This window comes from Lissotriton helveticus, chromosome 9 (assembly GCF_964261635.1).
Source record: "Lissotriton helveticus chromosome 9, aLisHel1.1, whole genome shotgun sequence".
Taxonomy (NCBI): Eukaryota; Metazoa; Chordata; class Amphibia; order Caudata; family Salamandridae; genus Lissotriton; species Lissotriton helveticus.
In genome coordinates this window covers 620626646-620650903 of record NC_136070.1, presented here as the reverse complement: position 1 = coordinate 620650903, position 24258 = coordinate 620626646, and the positions used below count along the sequence as shown (strand labels likewise).

At 42.3% G+C, this 24258-nt stretch overlaps 1 protein-coding gene and 1 long non-coding RNA gene across 6 annotated transcripts in view; one reads left to right on the top strand and one right to left on the bottom strand.

The window, feature by feature from the left end:
* Positions 1 to 24258, top strand: part of LOC144781698 (uncharacterized) — a 572082-nt gene that overhangs the window by 229623 nt on the left and 318201 nt on the right. For all 5 annotated transcript variants that reach the window (XR_013601052.1, XR_013601051.1, XR_013601049.1 and 2 more), the window contains one exon: positions 1069 to 1136. This is a non-coding gene — a long non-coding RNA (uncharacterized LOC144781698). The remainder of the gene's footprint in view (positions 1 to 1068; positions 1137 to 24258) is intronic.
* LOC144781694 (cytochrome P450 2G1-like) overlaps positions 21122 to 24258 on the bottom strand; it is a 424926-nt gene continuing 421789 nt past the window's right edge. The window contains exon 9 of the mRNA XM_078660670.1: positions 21122 to 21663. Within this exon, the coding sequence (XP_078516796.1) occupies positions 21476 to 21663 (188 nt within the window). The 3' untranslated portion in view covers positions 21122 to 21475. The remainder of the gene's footprint in view (positions 21664 to 24258) is intronic.

The window sequence follows — 24258 nt, the reverse complement described above, 5'->3', positions numbered from 1 at the left end:
GTTGTAATGGATGTTGCGTTGTAAAGGTATGCGTTGTAAAAGTATGCGTTGTAACGTCATACAACCTAGTATACCATAAGTAAATTTAGTATTGAAGCATATAAATCATAAGTACAAAGAGCTTAATACAGTTCTAAGTGAAAACCAGCATATATTTGCCTATCTAAAGGAGGGGAAAAAGGGTCTCCTCAATAGAGAAATCAACATGTTCTTTACTACAGAATTTAAAGATTCTCTCATGGTAGTAAGATATTGGATTTTTGTTATTCTCACAGTTTACTCAAGCGATTCAATGATACATTGTATAGCAATAGCCTGGGACAGTTGAAATATGTTTGGTTGGGTACAATTAGAGAAATTCTCTGCGAAAACTCTCTGTTTATTAGTGTGGACCCTAGCAATGCTTTATTTATAACGGAAGAACAGCAATAGTCATCATGTGATATATTGTGACATAACTGCAAGATGGAGGACAGTGTAAACACAAACCGAGCATAAACTCAGATTATAATGTGTTTAATAAAAGAAGATAACAACAGAGTGTGCATATTTGTCTTTATTTAGTCACTATTTAGCCTCCCAGCATATTTGTTTTAGTAAAAGGTGGCATACATATTTATTTCTGGCTTTGTTGAATGTCCTGTCAGTTTTTATTTTAATGGTACAAGGACATGTACTGTATTGATTAGATGCAAGGGCGCTGTTGGGTTTTTACTTCGGTTCAGAACCGCTTGAGCTTACCGAAAAGGAACTGGTTTGTGATTGTGGCAACATCTTCTACCGATCAGGGCAAAAGCAAGTAAAGCACTGATTTGTTTGTCTTGAGGAACCTACTTGAGGGGCAGTTCATGCTTTACATAATTATTTCTAGCTCTAGGTTTCTGCATTCTCTGATTTGTGAATGGTTTGGTATATCAAAATTAATTCAAGTAAGAGATTGCCAGTTGTTTTCCTTTTAAAAACATAATAAGAAAAATGTTTAATATTAGCTGTATTAATAACTACCACATATAAAAACTGAAACTGAGAAGATATAATGCAAATCATCCTTTTGTTTTGTTTTTTAAGTGATGCTGTTAGTCTCCTATTGAATGTTTTTACAGACCTCAAGTATTAAAGACCTGGATTTGAGAAAGGTATGTAATTTTCCAGATTGCTTGATGATGAAGCACACCCACAAGCAGCGCCATACTTCTCCTTATTCCAGAAAGAGCATTTCCATTGAGATTTTACTAGAGAGACATGATCTTGCTTTATCACATAAGCTGATCAAAATTATTATTAAATCAATTTCTGATCCCTGGAAAACTCAGCTTCTCCTCCTGGTTTGCCAAACTCTTCTGTGGATTCTGTTTTCAGATTCTTCACTGTCCTCTGTTGATTCCTTGTCATCATCGGCTGAATATAATGAAGAGTATGTGGGGTTGGGAATGGTGATGTGAATCATAGCATAGAGGTAAATGTATTAAATACAGAATTACAATTTGTTATCTAATAATTATCAAACAACCTTTAGTTACTTCCAGTTGAAGACAAGCCAGTATCTAGTGAGGTGTGCTTCTTTCAGTTTCACAGATCAAACACTTCAAAATTTCCAATAAATTACATGGTTTAGGGAAAGATCGAGATACATCATCAGCTAGTAGATTTAACAGGTGACTATATTCTATTTCAAAATGTAAAATGGATTTCCTGAAAGTTTAATGGGTGATCTACTGTTGGCAAATCTAGCCAAAAAGGAATAATCAATGAATATATGCACCTGTTTCAGATCCAATAGATAAAAAGGTGGAGTCTGCGGGTAAAAGAACATGTGCTGGTTTAAGTTTTTCTATGGGGGCAGAAATATAAGCAGTAAATATTTTGCAGTCACAGGTAGAGTTTTGGTCTATTGCTTCTGCAGTTCAAAAATAAAGTTTGTTGACACTGGGTAGTTATAGTTAGGTCAGCTGTTTTATAGAAAAAGCTATTTCAGTGTTGCTAACAACATTGGCCATGTCTGAGAAATCGCCACAAAACTTTCCAAAAAGCTGCTACTTTTTGACTAATTTCGGAGTGATCCATCATTTGAGGGTAAGGAGAAAAGGGGGGGGGGGGTAAAATGCATTTTCCATAGACATCAATAATGTCATTAGAGGTGCCATCAATGATGTCATAAATGATGTCATAGAACATGTCATGAGTGGTGTAATATGTGAGGTCTTTAGCAGTGCATGACAGGGGCACAAGTTATAGTTAACATTGTGAACTATTACTGGTGAATGTGACTTTTTAAGTTCAAAATGGTAATGTTGTCACTAACATATTCACCTAACTATAACATTACTTTAACCATTGGTTTTTTGAAAAAAACTAAATTTAAAGGGATGTTATAATTAGATAAAAAGTTCAAGCCCAACGTAACATTTTAAGTAAAAAAACACTGAAACTCACCAGTTATAGTTATCTCTTGTAACTGTAACTCTTGCCCTAGCCATTCACAGACCTGTCATCAAAGATGTCATTTCAGATGTTACATTGATGTTATCAATGATATCAAAGCACAATTAGGTAATTAGCAGTGCATGGCGAGGGTGGGAATTATAGTTACCTTAGGGCATGAGTTATTTTAAATTAGCAATGAAATTTTCGCCTAACTATAACGTCATTTTAACCTTTGCTTTTTTCAGTGAATTTCTAGTTTTTTTTTAACATAAAGTAATATTTTTGTGTCATAAGTAAAGCCAACCCGCCTCCGTGAATGGCCTTTGCCCCTGCGTGGAAGTATTTCCCTTGTCTCACCCCTGGGGCAGTCAAACCCACATCAGGCAAACCCCCTCCCCAAGACACTTCGAGTTTTTACAGGTTTGGGGAGGGGGACAGTGCATCCCCCTCCCCCTATTTGTAAAGAATTGGCCCAGGGGATGGGGTCCCCGGGGCCATAGAGTGGATATACGCCCTGCTCCCTTTTCTTTAAATCTCAGCAATGGAGGATCAGGTCCCTGGGTCATTGATGAGGCTGGGAAGGGAGGTCATGTGCCCATCTCCCTTTTGGTTTTCATGGCGACCCCAGGACACCATTTCCTTTTCTTTCAAATACTGCAATCCAGTGGGAGTCCCACAGGGCCTAGGGGGAAGGGTATCTTTACCCTGCTAACTTACATCATTTTTTATCAGTAAACTCAGTACAGGGCACTTAGGGCCCAATGTAGGTAATCTCAATTTACAGATTCTTAAATATCGAATTTTACCGATTAGGTATTTAGGAATCGGTAAATATGATGTAGGTAAAAAATCTGTTCAATTTACCTATTCTGTAATATTCCTTATTACCGAATCGGTAATACCGATTCGGTAATAAGGAATACCTTCCCATTCATTCCAATGGGCCTTGAGGCCCCTAGGAATGAATGGGAAGGCATTCACTATTACCGATTCATTATTACCGAATCGGTAATAGCGGGAGCATGTTCAAGGGTGGCAGGGTGTTACATTGACACCCTGTTGCACCCCTGAATGGTGCATGTGTGCACATGTGGCGCACATACATGCCCATGTATGTCTGACACATGGCACTTTGAAAAAAGCAAATAAATGCTTTTTTAAAGGTATTCGGTATTTGCCACCAACTTGTAGTTGGTGGTAAATGAGGAATCTTTAAAGCAAAAATGCACTCACTTAAGTGCTACCTACATAGGTTTTAAAGATTCTGTAATTTACCGATTCCTTAAAATAAGGAGTCGGTATTTTACAGATTCCGTAAAATAAGGAATCGGTAAATTACTGAATCCTTATTTCCTACATTGGGAAGAGCTAACAACTGGTCGGTAACGGAAAATTCACCGATTTTCGTCCGTTACCGACTGGTATTTAGCTACCTACATCTGGCCCTAAGTCTCCTAGTTTTTTAATGGCTGCCTGCTACATATTCCTTCATGTTGCAGACAACCAATCAAAGTGCTTCGTCCCACAGGAGCTGTCTCCAGTGGTAGGAAACTAGCCCAAGGTAAAAACAAAAGCTATCACAACGCTCAATTATTCTAAATTTGAATCAAGGAACTCTCGCGAGAGTGGCTCAAACCCTACCGGCCGCATACAGAAATATGTTTGTGCCTTAATATTTAAAAAATACAGAACATATTTACACCAAATCACAAAAGGCACTCTTTGTGGCTCAAGATCCAGCTTCTTTTCAAATGTGGTGTAATTCCGGTCAAGAAGTTTTGCAGTAGTGCTTCTGAAAAATGTCCATGGAAAAATAGTTGAGAAATGTGGTTTTGGTTGTCCCCTTTTTTCTCAGCCTCCATTTGATGGATTACCATGAAACTGTCCAGGAACAAGCTGAGGAGGACAAGCATTGTTTTTGAGGAGTTTCATGAAGATTCATCAAACAGCATTAAAGTTATAACCAAACCAAAAGATTTAATTTATATGGAAACGCAAACCTAACAATAACTACACCTTGGCTTCCACCACTTGCAAATATATGTAAAACCACTGAAATTAGCAGTTACAGTTAACAAACATAACTATTACTCGCACCCCGCCATGCACAGTAATGTCATCAAAGATGGAATATCCGATGTCAACAGTGAAGTTAACAATGATGCCATAGAACATGTCATGAGTCATAATATGTGAGGTCATAAGCAGTGCATGGCAAGGGTGTGAGTTATATTTACTTCAGTTAACTAAAACATATGGATTGCAGTGGTTTATGAAGTTTAAAATGTCATGTATTGACTGATATTATCACCCAACTATAACATCACTTTTCTGAGTTTTTTTAAGTAAGTTAAGATGTTAGTACCATACCTAACTATTCCATCACTTTAACCTTTTTTTCTACTTCATTTCTGAGGATCTTATTTGTGTAAATCAACTATATAAAGGGGTGCCATTTTAGGTAAAGCAGGCCTACAAGCGTTGTCAGAGGGTTGGAAAATCAAAATATTATAGGCAGGGCTATAGGCTTTATCAGGGTGTTAGCACGTCAGCATATACAAAGAAGACATACTGGCTTTGTCAAAAATCACCATTGTTATTTATCAATAACCAAAATCCAATCTATTCCTTACAAATACACACATGACAATGTTAAATAGTAATGAGAAATATTTAATTGAAAGCATTTTTATTCAAAACACTCATAAATATGTTTTGAGTCTTTTTTAACACTCTTCTTTGGTCACAAAATACAGCCATAGGACCAACCACAAGCGCTCTCTGCACCCCTACTGCAGTTCACAAAGCCCCAGCATGCCTGCCTTAAAAAAAGATGGTAAGCTGTCCTGGGTAAGCATGGGCGTAAAATCCGTTCTGCTCGCGGGTTTTGCGGATTTTCGGCAAATTCGCAATTCGCAAACTCTCGCGAATTTGCCGAAAATTCGTAAATCCGTGCGAAGCAGGTTTTTTGCTTGGTCGCACTTGCCAACTAGAATACTATACAATTTCGCGGGAGTAAACACTTGCGAACACATAGATGCTGCGGGCAGCGACAATCTCGCAATTGCTAGATTGCAAAATTTGCAATTTCTCACAAGAAATCCACCAGCAGGCAGCATAAACCTTGAAAATTATGATTTTTATCAGAATAACTCCTCAGGTTGACATTTGCCTGCACTTTGTTTTTGCAAGGAGTCCATTTTGGGGGGGGGGGGTGGGAGGAAGGAAGTGCCCCACAGTCTTCAACTTCCTGTTCCTGTCCAGCAGGCTCCTCCCAGTGCTTTCTTCATGTGCTGGTCACATTGATTTGGATCTTGACCTGGAAGGATTACTTTTTGTGGATGCTGCTGGATATTTGGATTTTTGCAAAACTGAAAGCACTCAGCGGGTGCAAAAGTTCAATCTTATCATTAGTAACCATTCCCTGTAGTGCTTCCTGAGGGGCCCCTTCAGAGTTCAGTTGCCTACTTGCAACTATTTTATGACCCTGCTCTGACCCTCACAGCAGGCTCAGAGAATAGCTACAAGTATACAACAAACGTCCTGTTAAAAAAATTACACTGCAACAGAAAGCAATTACAGATAAGGAAGCAGGTGCCAGCCCGGAAGTTCAAATTCAGTGACACATTAATCAGCCCCTAATTCATTCATGTCAGTTGAGGCAGGGCAGGTGTGCTTTTCCCCCCATAATCTACAGTGATGAACTAGAGGGTGGCATGGCTGAGCCAGTGGGTGGCATGGGTGAGCCAGAGGGTGGCAGTGGTGAAACAGAGGGTGGCAGTGGTGAAACAGAGGGTGCTGTGATGAACCAGACGTAGAAACAACATGGTCGCGACCGTTGCTACCCGACAAGTAAGTTCGCGTTTGCGAACTGGTAAAAAACCCTTGTGAAATGGCAGAAACACTTGCGAACACAAAAAAATAAAGGAATCCGCAAAATTCGTGGGAGTTTGCGGATTTTGCGGATTGCGAATCCGTAAATACGCAATTTCGCGGATTGCCAATTCGCAAAATCCGCCCATACTTAGTCCTGGGGTCATGTATTAAATGACCAAGGAGATTTAATGCAAGTTTGTTTTATATGTACTTAGTGGGCTTGCTGCACTCCCTGCAGCCCCCAGAATTTTTTTTTTAAATGGTTGTTGATGCCAGTACCCCTTCTAGGACAATCAGAAGCAATAAAAAGTAAGTATTAAATGCTGTCTCATGGCATTATGGGGCCCATAGTCAAGAGCTGTGAATATGAATTGAACAGCTACTCCACCTTGAGTGTCTCAAGTGGTACCCATCTAATATCTATTAAGTTGAGAGCCTCAGGGCCCCTTCTATCCTGTCGGCTTCCAAAGCACCCTTGTTGGTGTGGCAGTCGGGCCAGCTGCACTTTTTAAATTTACTTTTTAAATGATTGTGGGTGCCCTGGTCTCCCCCAGGGCACCCACATCTCTTAATTTTATTGGAGCTGCAGGGGAAAGCCATGGACCCCTCAACCCTGCCACCTCTTCTGCCATCCAGGATTCTGTCAGGATCCGGCAATTCTATTTTCATGGGTGGGGGCCCCAGTCCCACCTGTGGCACCCACAACATTTACAGTGGTTGGGGCCTGCCAGGTGGGGCCCATGGCACCTTTTTTCCCTTCTCCTGCCGGGCAAAAGCAATGCTGTATTTCCCTGCCTGCAAAAGCACTGACAGGGAGATACACTTGTGCTCCCAATGAGCAGGAGCCTTTCTGCTCCTGCCAGTTGCGGTCAATGAAGGTTGCAGTGTCATGGTATGTTATGAAATACCTCTTTTTGCATCGTCACCCCTAAGGTTTTAGACTAATGCTGCTAGCTTTTAAACTCTGCAGGTGCACTGAGTCCTGTCAAACAGGACTCAGTGCCAGTTCCCTGACCCTTAAAAAGGTATACGTCTGATTGGTTCACCCACCCACAATTGTCATAAGTTAACATTCTTATAAGTCCCTAGTATATGGTATCAGGAGTACACAGGGCCTGTATGTTAAAGTTTATGTCATAGAATACAACACTTATTGTGCCACCACGAGTGAAACAACGCAAAGTACAATTCCCAGTCCATCATTGCTGTCTAGCAGAGCAGTTTTTGTCTGCTATCCTGACTTTCCCATTTAAAGTAATAGCAAATCCCAAATCTTCCTTTTGAATATTTATAAGTCACCCCTAAGGCAGGTCTACTGAGCCATGAAGGCAGCATGCATGATATTAAAATGTTGGACATATGTTTCTTATCTTAACATGTTCTGAAAGTAAAAAAAATGCATTTTGTTTTTACTGTGGAAACGTTGGTAGCCCCACTGGTGAGTACAGGGTTACACGCTGACCACTCAGGGATACATTTATGAGGTTTTAGCATAAGGCAGTGCCTCGAGCAATCTTGCTGCCCTGCCCGGCCCTACGTCAAAACAAAAGGGCATGAATGTGGAGTATCTATAAGATACAGTGCATTCCTTCCCTTTCCCCTGTACTGGTGCACAATGGGCTGCCATGCACCAACGCAGGCACCCTTGCACCACTAATGAGCCCATAGCTAGAGAGAAACTGGCCCGGGGTTGCTTGTGTTCTGGTTCAGGGAGGACCTGGCCCGGCAGTTTGGACTGGATTCATCCCAGGGTCAAGATTAATTTGCATGTGGCTGGGTCCAAACTTAGGCGGCATGGTTTGCAAAAGAACAATGGGCTGGGATAATACACTGAGCGACTGCCAGTGGTAAGACAAACTGCAAGCATTCCTCCATTCACCTTTTGCATTTTTCATGTACTCTCCCAAGTGGCATGGGTATGCCCAGACGTGGGTCCCATGTTCACTGTGTCCCTGGAACCAGGCTGTACCCATCTCATGAGCCCATAACTTAGGCCTAAACTGGTCCCGGGTTGCTGGTGTTCAGGCTCAAGGAGAACCTGGCCTGGCAGTTCGGGCTGGGCTATTCCCAGTAGGAGCAGGGTCAAGGCTGCTTTGCATATGGCTGGGTGCAAACTGAGGTGGCATGGTAAGTAAAAGAATGATGAGTTGGGATGCTGGCCCCAAGCCATTGAGAGTGGTTAGACAAATTACAAGCATCCTCCCATCACCTTTATCGTGTTTCATGTCCCAACCTAAGTGGCTGGGCAAGCCCAGGCATGGGTCCTATGCGCACAGTGTCACTGGATCCCAGCTGTCCCTGGCTGATGAGCTCATGACTAGGGCAAAACTGGTTCTGGGTTGCTTGTGTTCCAGTTCAGGTAGGGACAGGCCTGGCAGATTGGGCTGGACTGTTCCCAAGAGGCATAGGGTCAAGTCTCATTTGCATACGGCTGGGTCCAAACTGAGGCGGCATGGTCAACAAAAGAACAGTGAGTTGGGATGCTACCCCGAGCAATTTTCAGGGGTTAGCAAATTGCAAGTATTACTCCCATCAACTTTTGTGTTTCATCATCATTTTAAATGTCATCTGTGATGTTATCTATGATCACATAACATGTTAATGAAATCTGAGAAACCTAAATAGATGAAAAAAGTGGTTTTTGTTAGTCAATTTAGCTCATGTAGTAATCGGATCAAAAATGTGGTGAATAGACACTGGCATATTCTGAATGACCAAGAGGACACCAAATTGGCGAGACCCCTTTTTGTGTATAAAAAGAATAATAATTTATGCAGCCAGTTGGTCCACACATATAGGGAGGATGAGAAAAGTAGACAAACCACCCTCGATAACACAAGAGCGAGGGGCAATGTGCGATGTGGGAGTTGCCAGATGTGTGAACAAAGTGTGGTGGCAAAGGAAATTGCACACAATGGCATAACCATAACCGCACAGACTCTGAATAACTGTCGAAGCAAGAATGTCATTTACATGGTGCATTGCCTTTGTGGCATAGTGTACATAGGAGAGACAAGCCGTGAACTGAGGGTGCGTTTGGCTGAACAAAAGTCAGCCATCAAGACGAAAAAATGGAATGCACCCTTGGTATCTCATTTTAGCAAACTGAATCATAAAGAAAAAGATTTTTCTTCGTTTATTCTTGAGAAAGTTTGGATCAACAAACGGGGCGGCAGTATAGGTGACAAACGTAAGGCAAGGGAGCAATGGTTTATATCGACCTTCAATACCATCAGACAGGGACTTAATACAAGAGAAGAATGGGATCGTCTGATTAATTAACTGCTTTTTTTTAATTAGATCTTCTTAGACACAACCTGAAATTATAATAAAATGAGACATTCCTGCAAGGGTAATAGGCCCTAGAATCGAATACTAGTGCGAATAATAAAAGGAATTGAAGCATTCACATCTGTTAGGTATGTCTATAACAATCAAGCTATTATAAGCGACAACTTACACTGACACATGACCCCTTAAGTATATTTGTTAGCATTCATATGTATGAATGCGTTGTAACTGCCCTTTTTAATGAGATCTGTCGAGACATAACTCTAAATTAGAATAGAATGAGATGTATCTGTAAGGATAATAGGCCCTAGAATCGAACAGTGCGTATAACTAAAGCAATTAAAGCATTCTTGTCTGGGAGGCTTGGGAACAACAACGTGTTGTGATAAGCGACAACTTATACTGATACATGGCCCCCTAGTTATATCTGCCAGCATCCATATGCGTGAAATGTGTTGTATTTTTCATCTAAGAAAATTAGATACAAGCGACAATGAAAATTGTCACATGAGAGCACATTAATCTTGAATTGTCGGGCACCCATATGTGAGAAAGCGATGATTTTACCTCTCACTAATGGCAGATTGATCAAGGAATCAAGGAATGAGGTAGTCCTCTTTCTGTTTTGCCCACTCCATACGCGGCAGTGACGTGCAACGTGATGGCGGAACAGGCGCGCAGTGCAGTAGAGATATATAAAGGCAGAGAATGCCGGGTCCGCGTTTGTAACAGACGCACGGAAAAACACTGAGATTTTTCAGTCCCGGTAAGAGAATAATTTAAAGTTTCATAGGAGTAATGGGGCGGATATCGAGGAGGCGCACTTGTCAGACTCTAAATGAAAATGCTTACTTGCGGTTAAAGAAATGTGGCACAGCATAAGTAAAAATAAGTTAAGGGGCCATTAATTTGCACGGACTTCCCCACAAGGAGGCATCTCAGCACTTTAGCATTACAGCACCATTAAGGGGCCTGCGATTTGCCAAAACTCTCCTAGGATTTTGTGAGCATTCTGTAATGCCCTCCATTAATTACTAGCGAGAAGTACACAGCGAAAAGCAGAAGGGGGGCAGGGGGCGCTGCGGGGTGATAGCTGGGTGTCCTGAAAGGGCAGAAAGGACTGTGCGCGGGTCACTCATCTAGTCTAGTCCGATATAACCTAATCGAACCCCCATACAGCAAGCCTAACCCAAACCCCTCACAGCAGGCCCAGCAGGCACCATGAGATCGGGCAAAGAAAGAAGGAGCGTTTCATCAGCAGTGACCAACCGGAAGAAGAAAAGCAAGATACTTAAAGTACCTTCTGATAGTCTTGAGAAATCAACAAGCCATTTGAAACCTGACAAAACTCTTAAGGATGATATCCTAGTCATTTTGGCCAGGGACACCGGAGTAGATGGTCCGGTGCCAGACCAGACCAACCCACAAACTCATATCATGCAAAAACCAAAAAATCCCTGCTTCCAACCGAAAATTTACACCAAATTTGCCTTTGTAAAAGACGCTGGGGCAGTGCTAAACCACATGAGCAGCACGCAGAAGGGCCTTCCTTCCCCTCTGCACCCGGAGGTAATTGTCTCGACAAAACATGATGTCACAGAACCAGGAAGAAACTCTCCATCGGTATCGACAACGGCAACTCTTCTGGACAACGAAAGTCAAGCACAGACCTACTGGGACTCTACCTTTAAACCAACTACAGTAGCAAACATCGTTGAATGTACTGAGACCGATGGAGTGAAACCCACGCGGCAAATCAACTCATCAGAGACCGACATGGATGTAAGCGTAAAAAGAGGCCTTGGAGCTGGCAATGAGATATCTCTCTATGAGCGCTATGATCTCTTAAAACAACCTTCACCACAACATCAATCTCACCACTCCATACCAGCAAAAAAATCGGAGTTGGTGCCCTTTGATCAAACCCTGGAGCAAATTACTCCGCCTCGATCCAGCCTCTGTGGCACAAGCCGGATTGAGCGGGCCCCACCACTTAGTGTAACCAGCGATGTGCCGAAACTAAATACCCTATCTCAAGTTAGGCTCTCAGATTCAATTACAATTCTGCACTTGGGCCCAGCAACTACAAACAAGCCAACCTCAACACGCCATCACCTATTAAATAGTCAAGAGAGCGCCAACACAACCAGTGAGCAAGAAAACGGCGGGGGATTGATCCACAATCAATGCACTGAACAAACCCTAACTGCAAACACAAATGTAAACTGGCAACAAACCAAAACTGTTTCTCAGGGAGAAGGATTGCCTTTAACAAACAGCAGGTTCGCTCGCCGGGGGAACTTGGAATTAACTCATTCTCCCTGACAACTGAAAAATGGGAAATAATGGTGGATACATACTCTCAGGGAAAAGGAGTTATACCACCTCAAACATAGAAACCAATCCAGATTTTCTACCAAAGGCTCAAAAGACAGAAGAGAGCGGTCTCTGGGCGTCACTTTTAAACACCATGAATCTCGTGACAAAAGCAATGGAATACCATTCGGATAAAATGGACATCCAACTAAATTTGCTGTCCCGCTTAACCACTCATGTCATTAATATCGACACTAAGTTACTAGATTTGAATGAGCTGATCAAAAGAGCTCAATCACAAACCACAATCAGCCCACCGAGCTGTACATGTTATTCTATTATCGACAAACTATCTATCTTACCAGACGTAATGAGTGAACTTTTAACAGACTTCAAGTCCGTAAACAACTTACAAAGAGAAGCGTGGGTAACAGCAGGTAAGGAGAGGAAAACACCAGACTCTGAAGCAAGGAAAAAAACGGAGGTCGTGTCCACTCTCAATTCTAGTATGGTCCTAAACAAATCAAATGGCCAACTCAAGGACTCGAATGAATTGAGACTTCCACAAGCAGGATGTCCACCCGTCCACCGGCAAGAAGAACTCCAGCAGGTCAAGACTAGAGAGCTACCCACAATCGTCGAAAGCAAGGATCAACCGGGTACCAGACTAATGTCGGCTAAACAAAGAAGGAAAATGAAGAGAAAAGGGAGAAACAAGACAGGCTCCATTAAAAATTATTTTCTAGAAGTAAACAAATCATTGTCAGAACTAGAGAAGGATCTAGGAAGTATGAAGGTCAATACAAGCCCCAGGGCTGGGGAGAATACCCATCCCGCTCCCGCTCTCATAGGTCCAGAGGCAACCTCCCTAAAGAGCAAGGATATAGAAGCACAGACCATAAATAGGCCAGACGAAGAAGATCGAAAATGCGATGTCTCGAGGGCGACGAATAAAAGCGCAAAACCCCCCATACTTCCCCAAATGGTGGATCCACCATCACCTCACAATTTGGTCGCCCAACCTATTGAAGGATCTAACCCCTGGAATCCGGCTACCAGCATTTTCTCGACAGACATTAAAAAAGAACCCAACGTAAAGTTTGACACGGAATCACTGATCCGGAGAGCACAAGTCTCCGGACCAGTCAAAAACATAGCTCTCATGACAAATCCTGGTCCATCCCTGGAGAATCACAAATATGATCCCTGCGACTCAACAGCTAATTCGGGCCCAACAAATGAGAGAGAGCAGGGCTTACAAGCTTATGATAGACATCAAAGTTTGGAATGTGTAATAAACCATGAACAACGACAGGAGGCTACCATCGATGACGAGTATAAAACAATACTCTTCATTCCTGACTACAGATCTAAAAGCCGTGAGGATATTCTAAACCGGAGCAATATCCTTCGAGTGTTGAACTCGATTGCATCCTTAAGTACACTCACTACCCAAAATCTGGAAACTGTTGAATTTACTACAATCAAACATCTATCTGAGCAGGAAATAACAAAAACAATTTGGAACACAGGAGAACTGGGGAAGAAAATCCTAAAGGAAGAAAATCAATTAAAAGTATGGGGGATTCGAATTATACCATACCTCACCCCGGGATATCCGGTTCCACTACTCCGCAATCTCCAAGAAAAAGTTAATACAACTACGAGCAAACGCCAGCCAGACATACTCAGAAAATCTATATTGAGAGGAGCACGCGGAAGCTCAGTTGAACGAAAGACCGGAGCACCCCCTCCGGAAAAAAACAGGATCCCATATCAAGAATGGGACTGGATTGCAAAAACAATCAACATCAGACCGTCTGTTCGTTGACAAATTGAGGAGAGAAACAGCTGCACCCCAAACACAAAGCCGTTACTAAAACTGTGTTCCTGGAACATAAACGGATTAGGATCAAAAACGTCAAATAAAGATCTACTGTTATACTTCCAGCAGTATGATCTAATTTTGTTACAGGAAACCTGGTTAGCAGAACCATTCCATCTTCAAGATTACAAAACATTTCATCTCCCAGCAAGGAGAATTTCAAAGTTTGGCCACGAGAAAGGTGGCTTAATGATATTCACCTCGATACAAACAATAAATAATGCAAAAGAACTTCTCAATAAAAACACTTCGGGGATAGAAAACGGGATCATTGCAGTCCAGCTGGAAATAAAAACACCAGGAACCATTAGGCAGGAACTAACCCTGGTTAACATCTACCTGCACCCAAAAGGCAAAAAAAGTGGGGTGAAACACCTGGTGACAGAATTGACTAAATTAAAAACAGAAGCGGAAAACTCGAACCTTATTGTCTCAGGAGACTTTAATATGTTCCTTTCGAAGTCAACTGGTAAGAATCCGCCAATGGAAGAACATCTGCTGACCAGGGGGATTCCCACACTGGAAGTGTGTCCATGGGACAGTTTGTCAAATCTATCAAAAAGATTAATGGAAGATTTGTCAAACCTGGGCCTGATTTCGATAAATGGCCGATCGCCGGGGGACAGACCACAAGCGGCAACTTTTTACAACACGTCCGCCAGCTCGGCGATCGACTACACCTTCCTATCTTTTGCAATGTTTACATTAGTTCAAGCCTTCAAAATAGGCACACTTGACTGCAGTGACCATCTCCCGCAAGAATTGACACTAAGGGCGCAAGGGACAGCTCTAACATTTCCCACCAATGGCCCAAAGTTACTGACCTCAACAAAATGCAAAAGAATTAAGTGCAATATCAATGACCCGGAACGACTAGCAAAAGAAGCGAAGCTGTGCTGGGAAAGTGCTGTAGACTCGAATGCTGGTCATATTACTGCCTGGGAGACCTTCCTGAAAACCTTCGGCTGTTTGAATGTTAAGTCCAATCTCTTACGAGAAAACGACATACGGACAGGCCAACAAACAATTACCAGTACCAGTAGTGACTCAAAAACACAATCTCAGACTCTTCTATTCCTTAATTTAAGGGCAATAAAAACAGCCATAAATAGAACACTCCGTGAGCTGCGGAACCCTAGGAGTGATACCAACCTATTGACCAACCTGAGATCATTCAAGTGTCAAAAGAACAAAATCCTGTGGCGAATCAAGCAGGAGTCCACTGAACAAACTTGGGCCAAATTGCTGTATGATTCAAAAAACAACAGCGCAAGATTCTGGAAAACTATCAATATAATAGAGAACCCGAACCCCCGCGGCGTGAATTCCTACATTACTGAGGACACATGGGCAGATTTTCTCTTTAAACACTTCAATGACGAAGGCCAATGCAAAAACCAACAAAGCCCAAAATTCTGTCAAGCAATCCTGATGGCTCCAAAGCCTCTACTCGAAGAGTCTAACTTCCCAGGCTCAATCGCCCAGTTAAAGGGTCGAATCGCGAAAGGTCGGAAGGAGGGAGCACCAGGTCCAAATGGAATTCCTCCCATCCTCTATAAGCAAGATCCAACTTACTGGGCTGAACAACTGCTCCCCCTTTTTGTGGAAACCTGGAGGACCGAACAACTTCCATCCTCCTGGAGGGGTTCAATAATTGCCCCAATCTACAAAAAGGGTAACAAGAACGAGGCAAAGAATTATAGGCTCATAGCCCTTATAGATATAGACGCTAAATATTTCTCGGGGCTTCTCTTGGAAGAACTAACAGCATGGGCGTCACACAAAAAACTGATCCCCATCAATCAGACTGGCTTTCAAAAAAATCTGGGCACCACGACAAATATCTTAGCCCTTTCCTTGTTGACAGATGCTACTATCAAACAGAAAAAGCCACTATATGTGTGTTATATCGACTTTTCAGCTGCATTTGACAGCGTTGACAGAGGAAAACTATGGGCAAAACTCTCAAGGTGGGGAGTGGACCACAAACTGCTGAAACTACTGATGCTGCTACATACAGATACATGGATCCAAGTAAAACTTGGGGACGGCAACTGTCTGTCCAAAGAAATTCCAACTACTAAAGGGCTGAAACAGGGGTGCGTTCTCGCACCGACCCTGTTCAACCTCTTTATGTCCGACCTCTCCAAAGATTTGGATAACTGCAACCACCATGCCCCAAAGCTAGGGAGTTTTACGCTCTCCAACCTGCTATATGCAGACGACCTGATACTAATCAGCCAAACTCCAGTAGGCTTGCAACACCTCATCAACACCACAAGCAAATTTGCCGAAAAGAACGGGCTATGTGTAAACACGGAAAAATCGAAGGTGATGGTACTAAACCAAAAAGCAAGTATTTCAATGGTCTCTTCAGGACAACAAAATAGAAATAGTTCAAGAATACAAGTATTTGGGCATAATTTTTGATTCAAAAGGCTCCTTCAAGCGACAAGAAACAGCAATAAGGAACAGAGGGATTTCACTGGCCATTGCATTAAAAAGCATTAAAAACAAAATAACGGGCCCAAACTTAACCCCCTTGTTAGACTTATTTCGTGCGAAATTGCTGCCGTCAATAACTTATGGTAGTGAATGTATGAGAGGGAAGGACGAGATTATTTTAGACAACGTGGTCAGCAAAACATTGCGAATACTATTCACGCTCCCTCCATACACCTCCCCAGCACAGCTAAGGCTCGAGTTTGGCCTACAGAAGCAGCAAATTGCACGTAAAGGCGCTTACGTAAAATGCTGGCACAAAGTAAAGAACGCTGAAATAGACTCCCTGAATGCTCATCTCTGGAAAGAGATGGAAACAAACAAGGATTCCCCCGCAATGGTGTACCTCCAAGCAGCCATTAACTCCCTTGTGCTAAAAGATCTTTGGGTCTCGAGTTGCACACACAATTGCTTCAAGCGCCTTGTCAACAAATCTGTTAAAACAATCTCGTTGGAAGAGGACAAAGCAGCACTAACCAAGAGGTCCCATGGGTGGTTTGTAATTCAAGGCTACATCAGCGCCTCACCACAGCCATATTTCAATACCGGCTTTTCAAGGAAAGCGAAGGAAGACTTTTTACGGTTGAGGATGGGGGTAATACCATCCAAAGTACATCTTCCCCCTTGGAAGCGACTGGACAGTAACCCCAAGTGTAGGCTCTGTGATAACGCAAAAGAGGACGTTCTGCACCTGCTGTGTAGCTGCAAAGCTCTTGATAGTGCCCGAAAAAACCTACTAACACAGCTTTGGAATCAAAGACGTGTGCGCACTTGCAGACAAGCTCTGCTGATGAGCTTCAAGGGAGACGATATTCAATTAGCCAGCAGGCTAGTGCGCTTTATGAAAATAGCCAACATGGCCCTAAATCCAGAGGCCACTAACTAAACTTGCACTATTGTGACTTGTTTTCGCATTCTAAAGACCATTTTCTTCAGATAACTAAAGTCACTACTGATTGCAAAGGACCTTTTCTATCAATGGATTAGCTGCATGTTTTTTTTTTTTTTTTGTTTTTATTTTCCCAAAAAGTGTTTTTAATTGCTTGCGAAATCATTATATTTATACTACTCCTTCCCTCTTGTTTTACTGAGAAATTGCAAAGATTTTAATTAATCATGCAATAAAGATTATTATTATTATTACTTGCGGTTAATGTAAAGTACTCGATTTTAGGCTTTGTCGGATATGCTACCTTAACAGTGTTGGTAATCAAAAGGATAAGGTGGCTTTAATGATTATCGACCTTGGGTTTACCGACTTAGATGTATCGCTGCACATCAGGATATGCTTCTGTATGTGCTATGTATATACGGGGATTCTTAAGTGGACTTACTGTTTCTTTATTTGTTTAGGACCCCGGTAGCGTTTATAAATATTATGTGAGGACACAAGTTTACCTCCGAATTAGAGAGGAACGTATTTAAGGAGCCTACATCAGGACACACGGTTATTGTATAACTTCCCAGAATAGGACCACATTTTTGGGCAGATTCGACTTACCATATCAGGTAATTATAGTGTAAAGCAGATACAAGACAGTATGTTGAGAGAAATGAGCACTAAAATAATGAAAGAATTTGTGTTATTTTATTATAGAAGTCAGTCGCTTCAGATAACATCTTTCCGCCCAGTGGCATTTGCAAATATCGATTGGAGGGTGAGATCACACCTTAAGAGTACATGTGGATTCTTTAGGTAGGTTTTGGTATTGATAAGAATGAGGCAGCGTTACTGACCGGGTAGGCAGAATATCTATGATCTCCTTTTTTCTCCCCTTAGAGACATATAATCTCAGGAGGTTGAGGACTCAATTGCTATCCCAGTACTGCCCCAAGCACCGATATTTCCAGTTGATAAGAAGGTGGCTGTAATTCTATGACATATTGCGGGTTGCAACAATGGGAGATAAGATCCTGTTGCTGAATATTGGGAAGCGCGTAAGGGCTACATATTCGTGCATGAAGTGCATGATAAATATAGTTAGTCTTCATCAAGTGCGATTACAAATGAAGGTACACCCCCAGTTTGTTATAAGACAGTGGAGGTGGCTAGCCCCCATTTGAGTCCAATAATAGAATATAAATGATTGTTTAGAATGTGAGATGCAATGATACCTGTGAGGTGTTTAAAACCCGCGTTGCCAGTGATTTCTCATAGAGAGATATAGATACACATGGTTGAATTTTTTTTGTGTGAAACAGGGATGCTTGACCCTAGGTATGATATAGATGGAGAGAGCGTATGGCCAACAATCTGAAATGTATATGTTTATCACTATGTATCTGTACTGTGTAAAGTGAATAAAGTTGTGAAGATTGTATTATAAAATGAAGTACAAGTTTACAAATACATCTTCTCTTCCTCCTTTTTTTTAGTAGATTCAAAGTGCTGGGACCTTTTTAAATTGTTATTATTGTGCCTGAAGAAGGTGGTGGGACCTTTAATCCCACCGAAACGTGTCGCTTCTTGGTCATTTTATCTTTGTACAATGAATTGTATTTTCATGTATGCTTTCGTGTAAATGTTTTTTATATATATTTTTTTTTATGATGATTTGTCCCTGTTGCACTTTATTATGTTATGAATAGCCTTGAACAGACAGCATTTGTTACAACCTGAAGGAGAATAATGTGATACAGTACATTGTGATTTTGTGTTTTTTATTGAGAGCTAACAGCTCTAACTTGATTTTAATAACTTTATGAAATATCAAAAAATAAACTTGTGTACTTCTTTGATTGATTGGCCATTGTGTGACTGTGTGGTGTGACAAATGTCAACGATTCAAGTATCTAGCTATGTGGTATGATTATGTCCTAAAGGGATTACGTTGTTAAGACTGCATGTTATCTGTGATGTCATAAAACATGCCATGCAACATGTAGTAATTGAGGTCATAAGCAGTGCATGGCAAGGGTACGAATTATAGTTAATTGAGTTAACATCCATTTTTACATTTTGTCCCAGAAGATATCCCTCATGGACTCCCCCACAAGGGCTAGTGGGTCAGAATACTCCTACCCTGCCCCTTATATGATTTTCGTTTAATTGTTCAAGACACAGTCCGAGTCCCGAGTACTAAAATGGCTGCCCAATATCTCTGGGGATGTTGTCGGCAGCCTATCATATCTTATCTTTTGATCTGCTGGTCTGGAAGGAGTCCCTTGGCAACAGATAATTCTACATTTTGAACGTTAATTTCTCAAAAACTACTGAACAAATTTAAACAAAATCACAGAAAGCATGCTTTCTGGTTAAAGATTTCGCTTTCTGTCAGATTTATTGCAATTCGGTTAAGCCATTTGGCTGTAGTGTTTTCAATTTTGGGGGACACCGACGTCATTTTCTCAGCCCTCACTTGATAGAGATAGATCGCCAAGCAACTATCCATGAAGGAGCTGAGGTAGATGAACTCTTTTTTGGAAAGGTTTCCTGAAGATTAAATGCAAAACAAAAAAGCTCCTCTATGGAAACGGTGATCATTATAACTAAAAAAGGCTGTTTTCTTTCACTGAAAAAAACAAAGGTTACAGGGACTCTATAGTTAGGTTCAGATTTCACTCATACAAAACCAGTGAAATTCAGCAGTATAGTTACCTGAGCTAACTATAACTTACACCCTGGCAAAGCACTGCTTACGACCTCACATATTACATAACTCATGGCATGGTCAGCGACATCTCTCATGACATCTCAAATGATAAGTAATCTTGCAATATCAAACCCAAGTGGTCCAAGAATTATAGTAATTCATTATCCTAACTTCTTCACTGATTCCTTTGTTCAGTCAGTCCACACAAATCACACTGGTGTATCAATATCAGGTCAGTGAGTATCTTCAGTACCACAACCTATTTACTTATACAATGTGTTAACAACACCCAAATGAATCTGATATCCTAATATGTATCACATCTATATATATAAAAACTAAGGTTTGTCTGTCTGTCTGTCTGTTTATCCTTTATGCATTACTACACCATTCATCTGATCGCCAGGAAACTTTGGGAAGTTGTTGAGTACACTGCCGCGAAGGTTTCTGGCATAAATTCTTTTTAAATATCGGCCCCCCAGGGCCCTCATAATCTTTCGAATACTGATGTACGCACAAGACGGAAAAACAAAAAATTGTGTATCCACAAGCACTCGAATAAATAAATAGAAGTAAAACAGCATTCATCCGATCGCCAGGAAACTTTGGGAAGTTGTTGAGTACACTCCTACAAACGTTTCTGGCATAACATTTTTTTAAATATCGGCCCCCCAGGGCCCTCATAATCTTTCGAATACTGATGTACGCACCAGACGGAAAAACAAAAAATCGTGTATCCACAATCACTCGAATAAATAAATAGAATTAAAACAACACTTTGAAATGTTTTCCATATTAAAATGAATAAGTTTCAATAAAAATGACACAATGTAAATTGAATGTTATCATAACGAGTTTCCTTGAATTCCCTTTCTTCGGAGATTGCAGCAACGCGCGACGGGTAAGCTAGTTGCCTTATAAAATACATATGTAATAAAGATCAAAACTCCTTGTGAAAATAAGGCCCAAGTGGGCATTTACTCAATAAAGTCTTATCTTAGTAGATTTACACTCATCAAACTTGCCGCACTTCCAATCACCCTGTGCGATGAATGTGCAAAGGGCAATTTATTACTTCACAAAAACTGGGACCCAGTGTCTGTGGAGTAGTAAATTGCACTTTGCACATTCATCATCACTATCAGTGTGCAAGCACCTTCTGGAATTATGAGAGAGTCTTTGGGGAAATATATAAATAATTGAATGAAAGAATGAGTGCCAGCGACATGCCCAGTGGTGTCATCAATGATGTCATTTGGGAAGTTATCAGTGATATCATCAATAATGTAATTGACCAAGTCATGAGTGATTTAATCTGTGAGCTCATAAGCACAGCATGTTGGGGCACAAATTCTAGTTGGCTCAGTAAAGTATAACTAATGAATTTGTGTTCGTTTTCTGAGCTTAAAGTGTTATGTAATTATAACGGCAATTTAAACTTGTGCTTTAAAATCACACAAGTTGTCAAAAGTACACACATGTTAAACTTTTTAATTATCAATCCCCTCTTGTTAAAACTACAATTACTCATATTAAGATGAAACACTTCTATTAAACATAATCCCTAAATTAACAATGAACCACTAAATCATATTGAGCGAAGCAGGAGGTGGAGTTTATAAGGTCGGGGGAGATTCGAAAATCCACTGAACTCTGGGGTGAGGTCAATTAAATCAGGATTTCCAGCTGCTTTTAAGGTGAAATTCTGCAGTATGGTGGTGAAGAAAAGAAATAGCTCCATGCGGGCAAGTCCCTCTCCAAGGCAGATGCGTTTTCCTGTAAGAAAAGACATGAATGAGTTATGGCTCTCATAATTGTATGCAACAGTAGACTGCAAGATACAGAATCGATTAATAATATAAGTAAATAGTATATTTTGAAATAAAGTACAATTCTGAGCTTATTGCCCACATGCTTTCGGCATGCGTCTTGTACACATTTTCAGTTATATTCTTTTTGAGTTTTTTATTGATACACGTGAAAACTGGTTCAGGGGGACAATATAGCATCTAGAGGATAATGGACCCCAATAGTATACATTGAGTTTGATTAACATTTGTGCTCTCGGGCACCTGTATTAAACCTCAAATCGAAAACCGAGCACACATCTTTAGCAGGTAGAAAAGGCAGAGCAGTCCAGTGCTTCCTCAGGGAGGTGATGTGGGCTAGAAACTGTAGAGTTGCGCTCTAGTGTATGCACGTCGCGTCACGACGCGACGTGCCGGCGGCCATCTTGTGGATGCGCGCGCAGCCTAGGGATAATGGCGCGAGTGTCGGAGCACGGAGGTTGCCGGCTCGGCGCTCTTTAGTGATAATCAGTTCATTAAATTAATGAGTCAGTCCAACTAGTGTCCTGTCGTTTGTACAAGAAGGCACACCTTTACAATGGCGACGAGGGTGGGATTTTGCACCTAGAAGGCACACAAAGAAAAAATAAAAGAGGAAAAAAAGAACCACGACTGACGCCCAGCTACCCTAGCTACCACAGAGTTCCGGCAAGTAACACCACACTGACCAGCAATCACCAGAGAGCGCAGCAGAGCTGACAGGACGCAAAAAGGGCGAGAACTGGGCACAAGGGGAAAGGACACAGGGTGCGCACCGGGAAGACCACCCAGAGCACCCCACCACACAGCACGACCGAGGGCAGGAGCACTGGCGACCAAAGGGAAAAGCGATGGGGCAGACACAGAGACCCCCCTACTGAAAACAGAGAAAACAGAAGAAGACAGTGCACCGGGCAGCCCCAGGAGTCACAGTGGTACCCCGCCCACGGGAAAGCGCGAAAGAATGTGCACGCAAGCAGCGTCCGCAACGGCCCCTGTCCAATTTCTGCCCAAGCCAGGAGAACCACTGATGAGGTGGGAAGATTGGCGAGCCTACATCGACAACTTCATTGAAGTGCTAGAAGATGAAAATTAAGAAAAGTTCTCTAGCAAAAGGAAGAGACGAATATTGTTACACAATCTAGGCCCGGAAGGGCTCAGGATCTTCAAGACACTAATACCGAAACAACGGGGGAGTACAGATGACGACGTATACTCTCACGCAATAGAGGAATTGAACGAACACTACAAACCGGCGGTGTGTGTTTCGATTGACAGGTATAACTTCCAGCAAAGAAAGCAACGACCGGGAGAATCGGTGGAGGAGTACGTGGCGGCGTTAAAGAAATTGGCCTCCACGTGCAGGTATGACACTTTCCAAGATGAATTTATAAAGGATCAAATTGTAATGCACACCACGAGCACGGCAGTGCAAGACAAGCTGTGGGCCAGTGGCGACGCCTCGTTACAGGAAGTGATGGTGATCGTCAAGAGGGCGGAGATGGCGCGAAGATGTGCAGAGGCGGCAAAAAGAGAGGCCACAACAACGCCTGTGGTGAACAGAATTGAAGACAAAGAACCCCGCAGGGACAACAGGAGCAAAGGGCCCACATCGAAGGGACCGAACAGGTGGCAAGGAAATCGAGGGCCGCCGGGTAAGCAAACCGGGAACAACAAAAAGGCCTGCTACAGATGCGGAAGTTGGGCACATGAGGCCCATGACAGGAAGTGCTCGGCGTTTCGCGCCAAATGTATGTTTTGTGGAATCATAGGGCACTATGAGAAAGTATGCCGCAGGAAGTCAGCCAGAACCATGGTTAAACACATTGATCATGAACAAGAGGACAAGGAAGGGAGTGACCATGGAAATGAGGACACGGTACTCTGCATCTACGACCAGGTACTGAGTGTGGACAACAAAAGGTCGACCAAGCCAGTACTGGATATGACGATTGGAGGAGTACCGATAAACATAGTGGCGGACACTGGATCACCCTACACCATTGTACAGAGAACGGTATGGAACGAAACCTTCAGCCCACATCTGGGCCCGGACTTGGAGAAATTAGACATACGGCCGGTTACATACAACGGAGACCGCATACCCATGTTAGGATTCCGACCGTTAAGGTTTGAGTTCAGAGGGCGCAGCGCCTACTGCAAGCTGTACATTTCTGAGAAGGGACCATCGGTGTTAGGCTGGCTAGACCAAGGGGACCTGGGTATCAAACTAGACCCAGGAGGAAAAGAACAGATCCTCCTCACGGAACTGGAAGAATGGCCGAACCTGGACAAATGGAAGAAGGAGTACCCCAAAGTGGTCGGAGGCACAGTGGGGAGACTTGAGAAATTTGCACACAAAAGCGTCCTCAAGGAAGGTGCCATACCGGTGGCTCACAAGGTGAGAAGCGTACCGCTCGCAGTAAGAGAGGCAGTACAAGAAGAGTTGCAAGAATTGGAGAAAAAGGGAATCATCGAACCGATCACGTGCGCAGAGTGGCTGGCGCCATTGGTGGTAGTCATGAAATCCAGTGGTAAGGTCAGG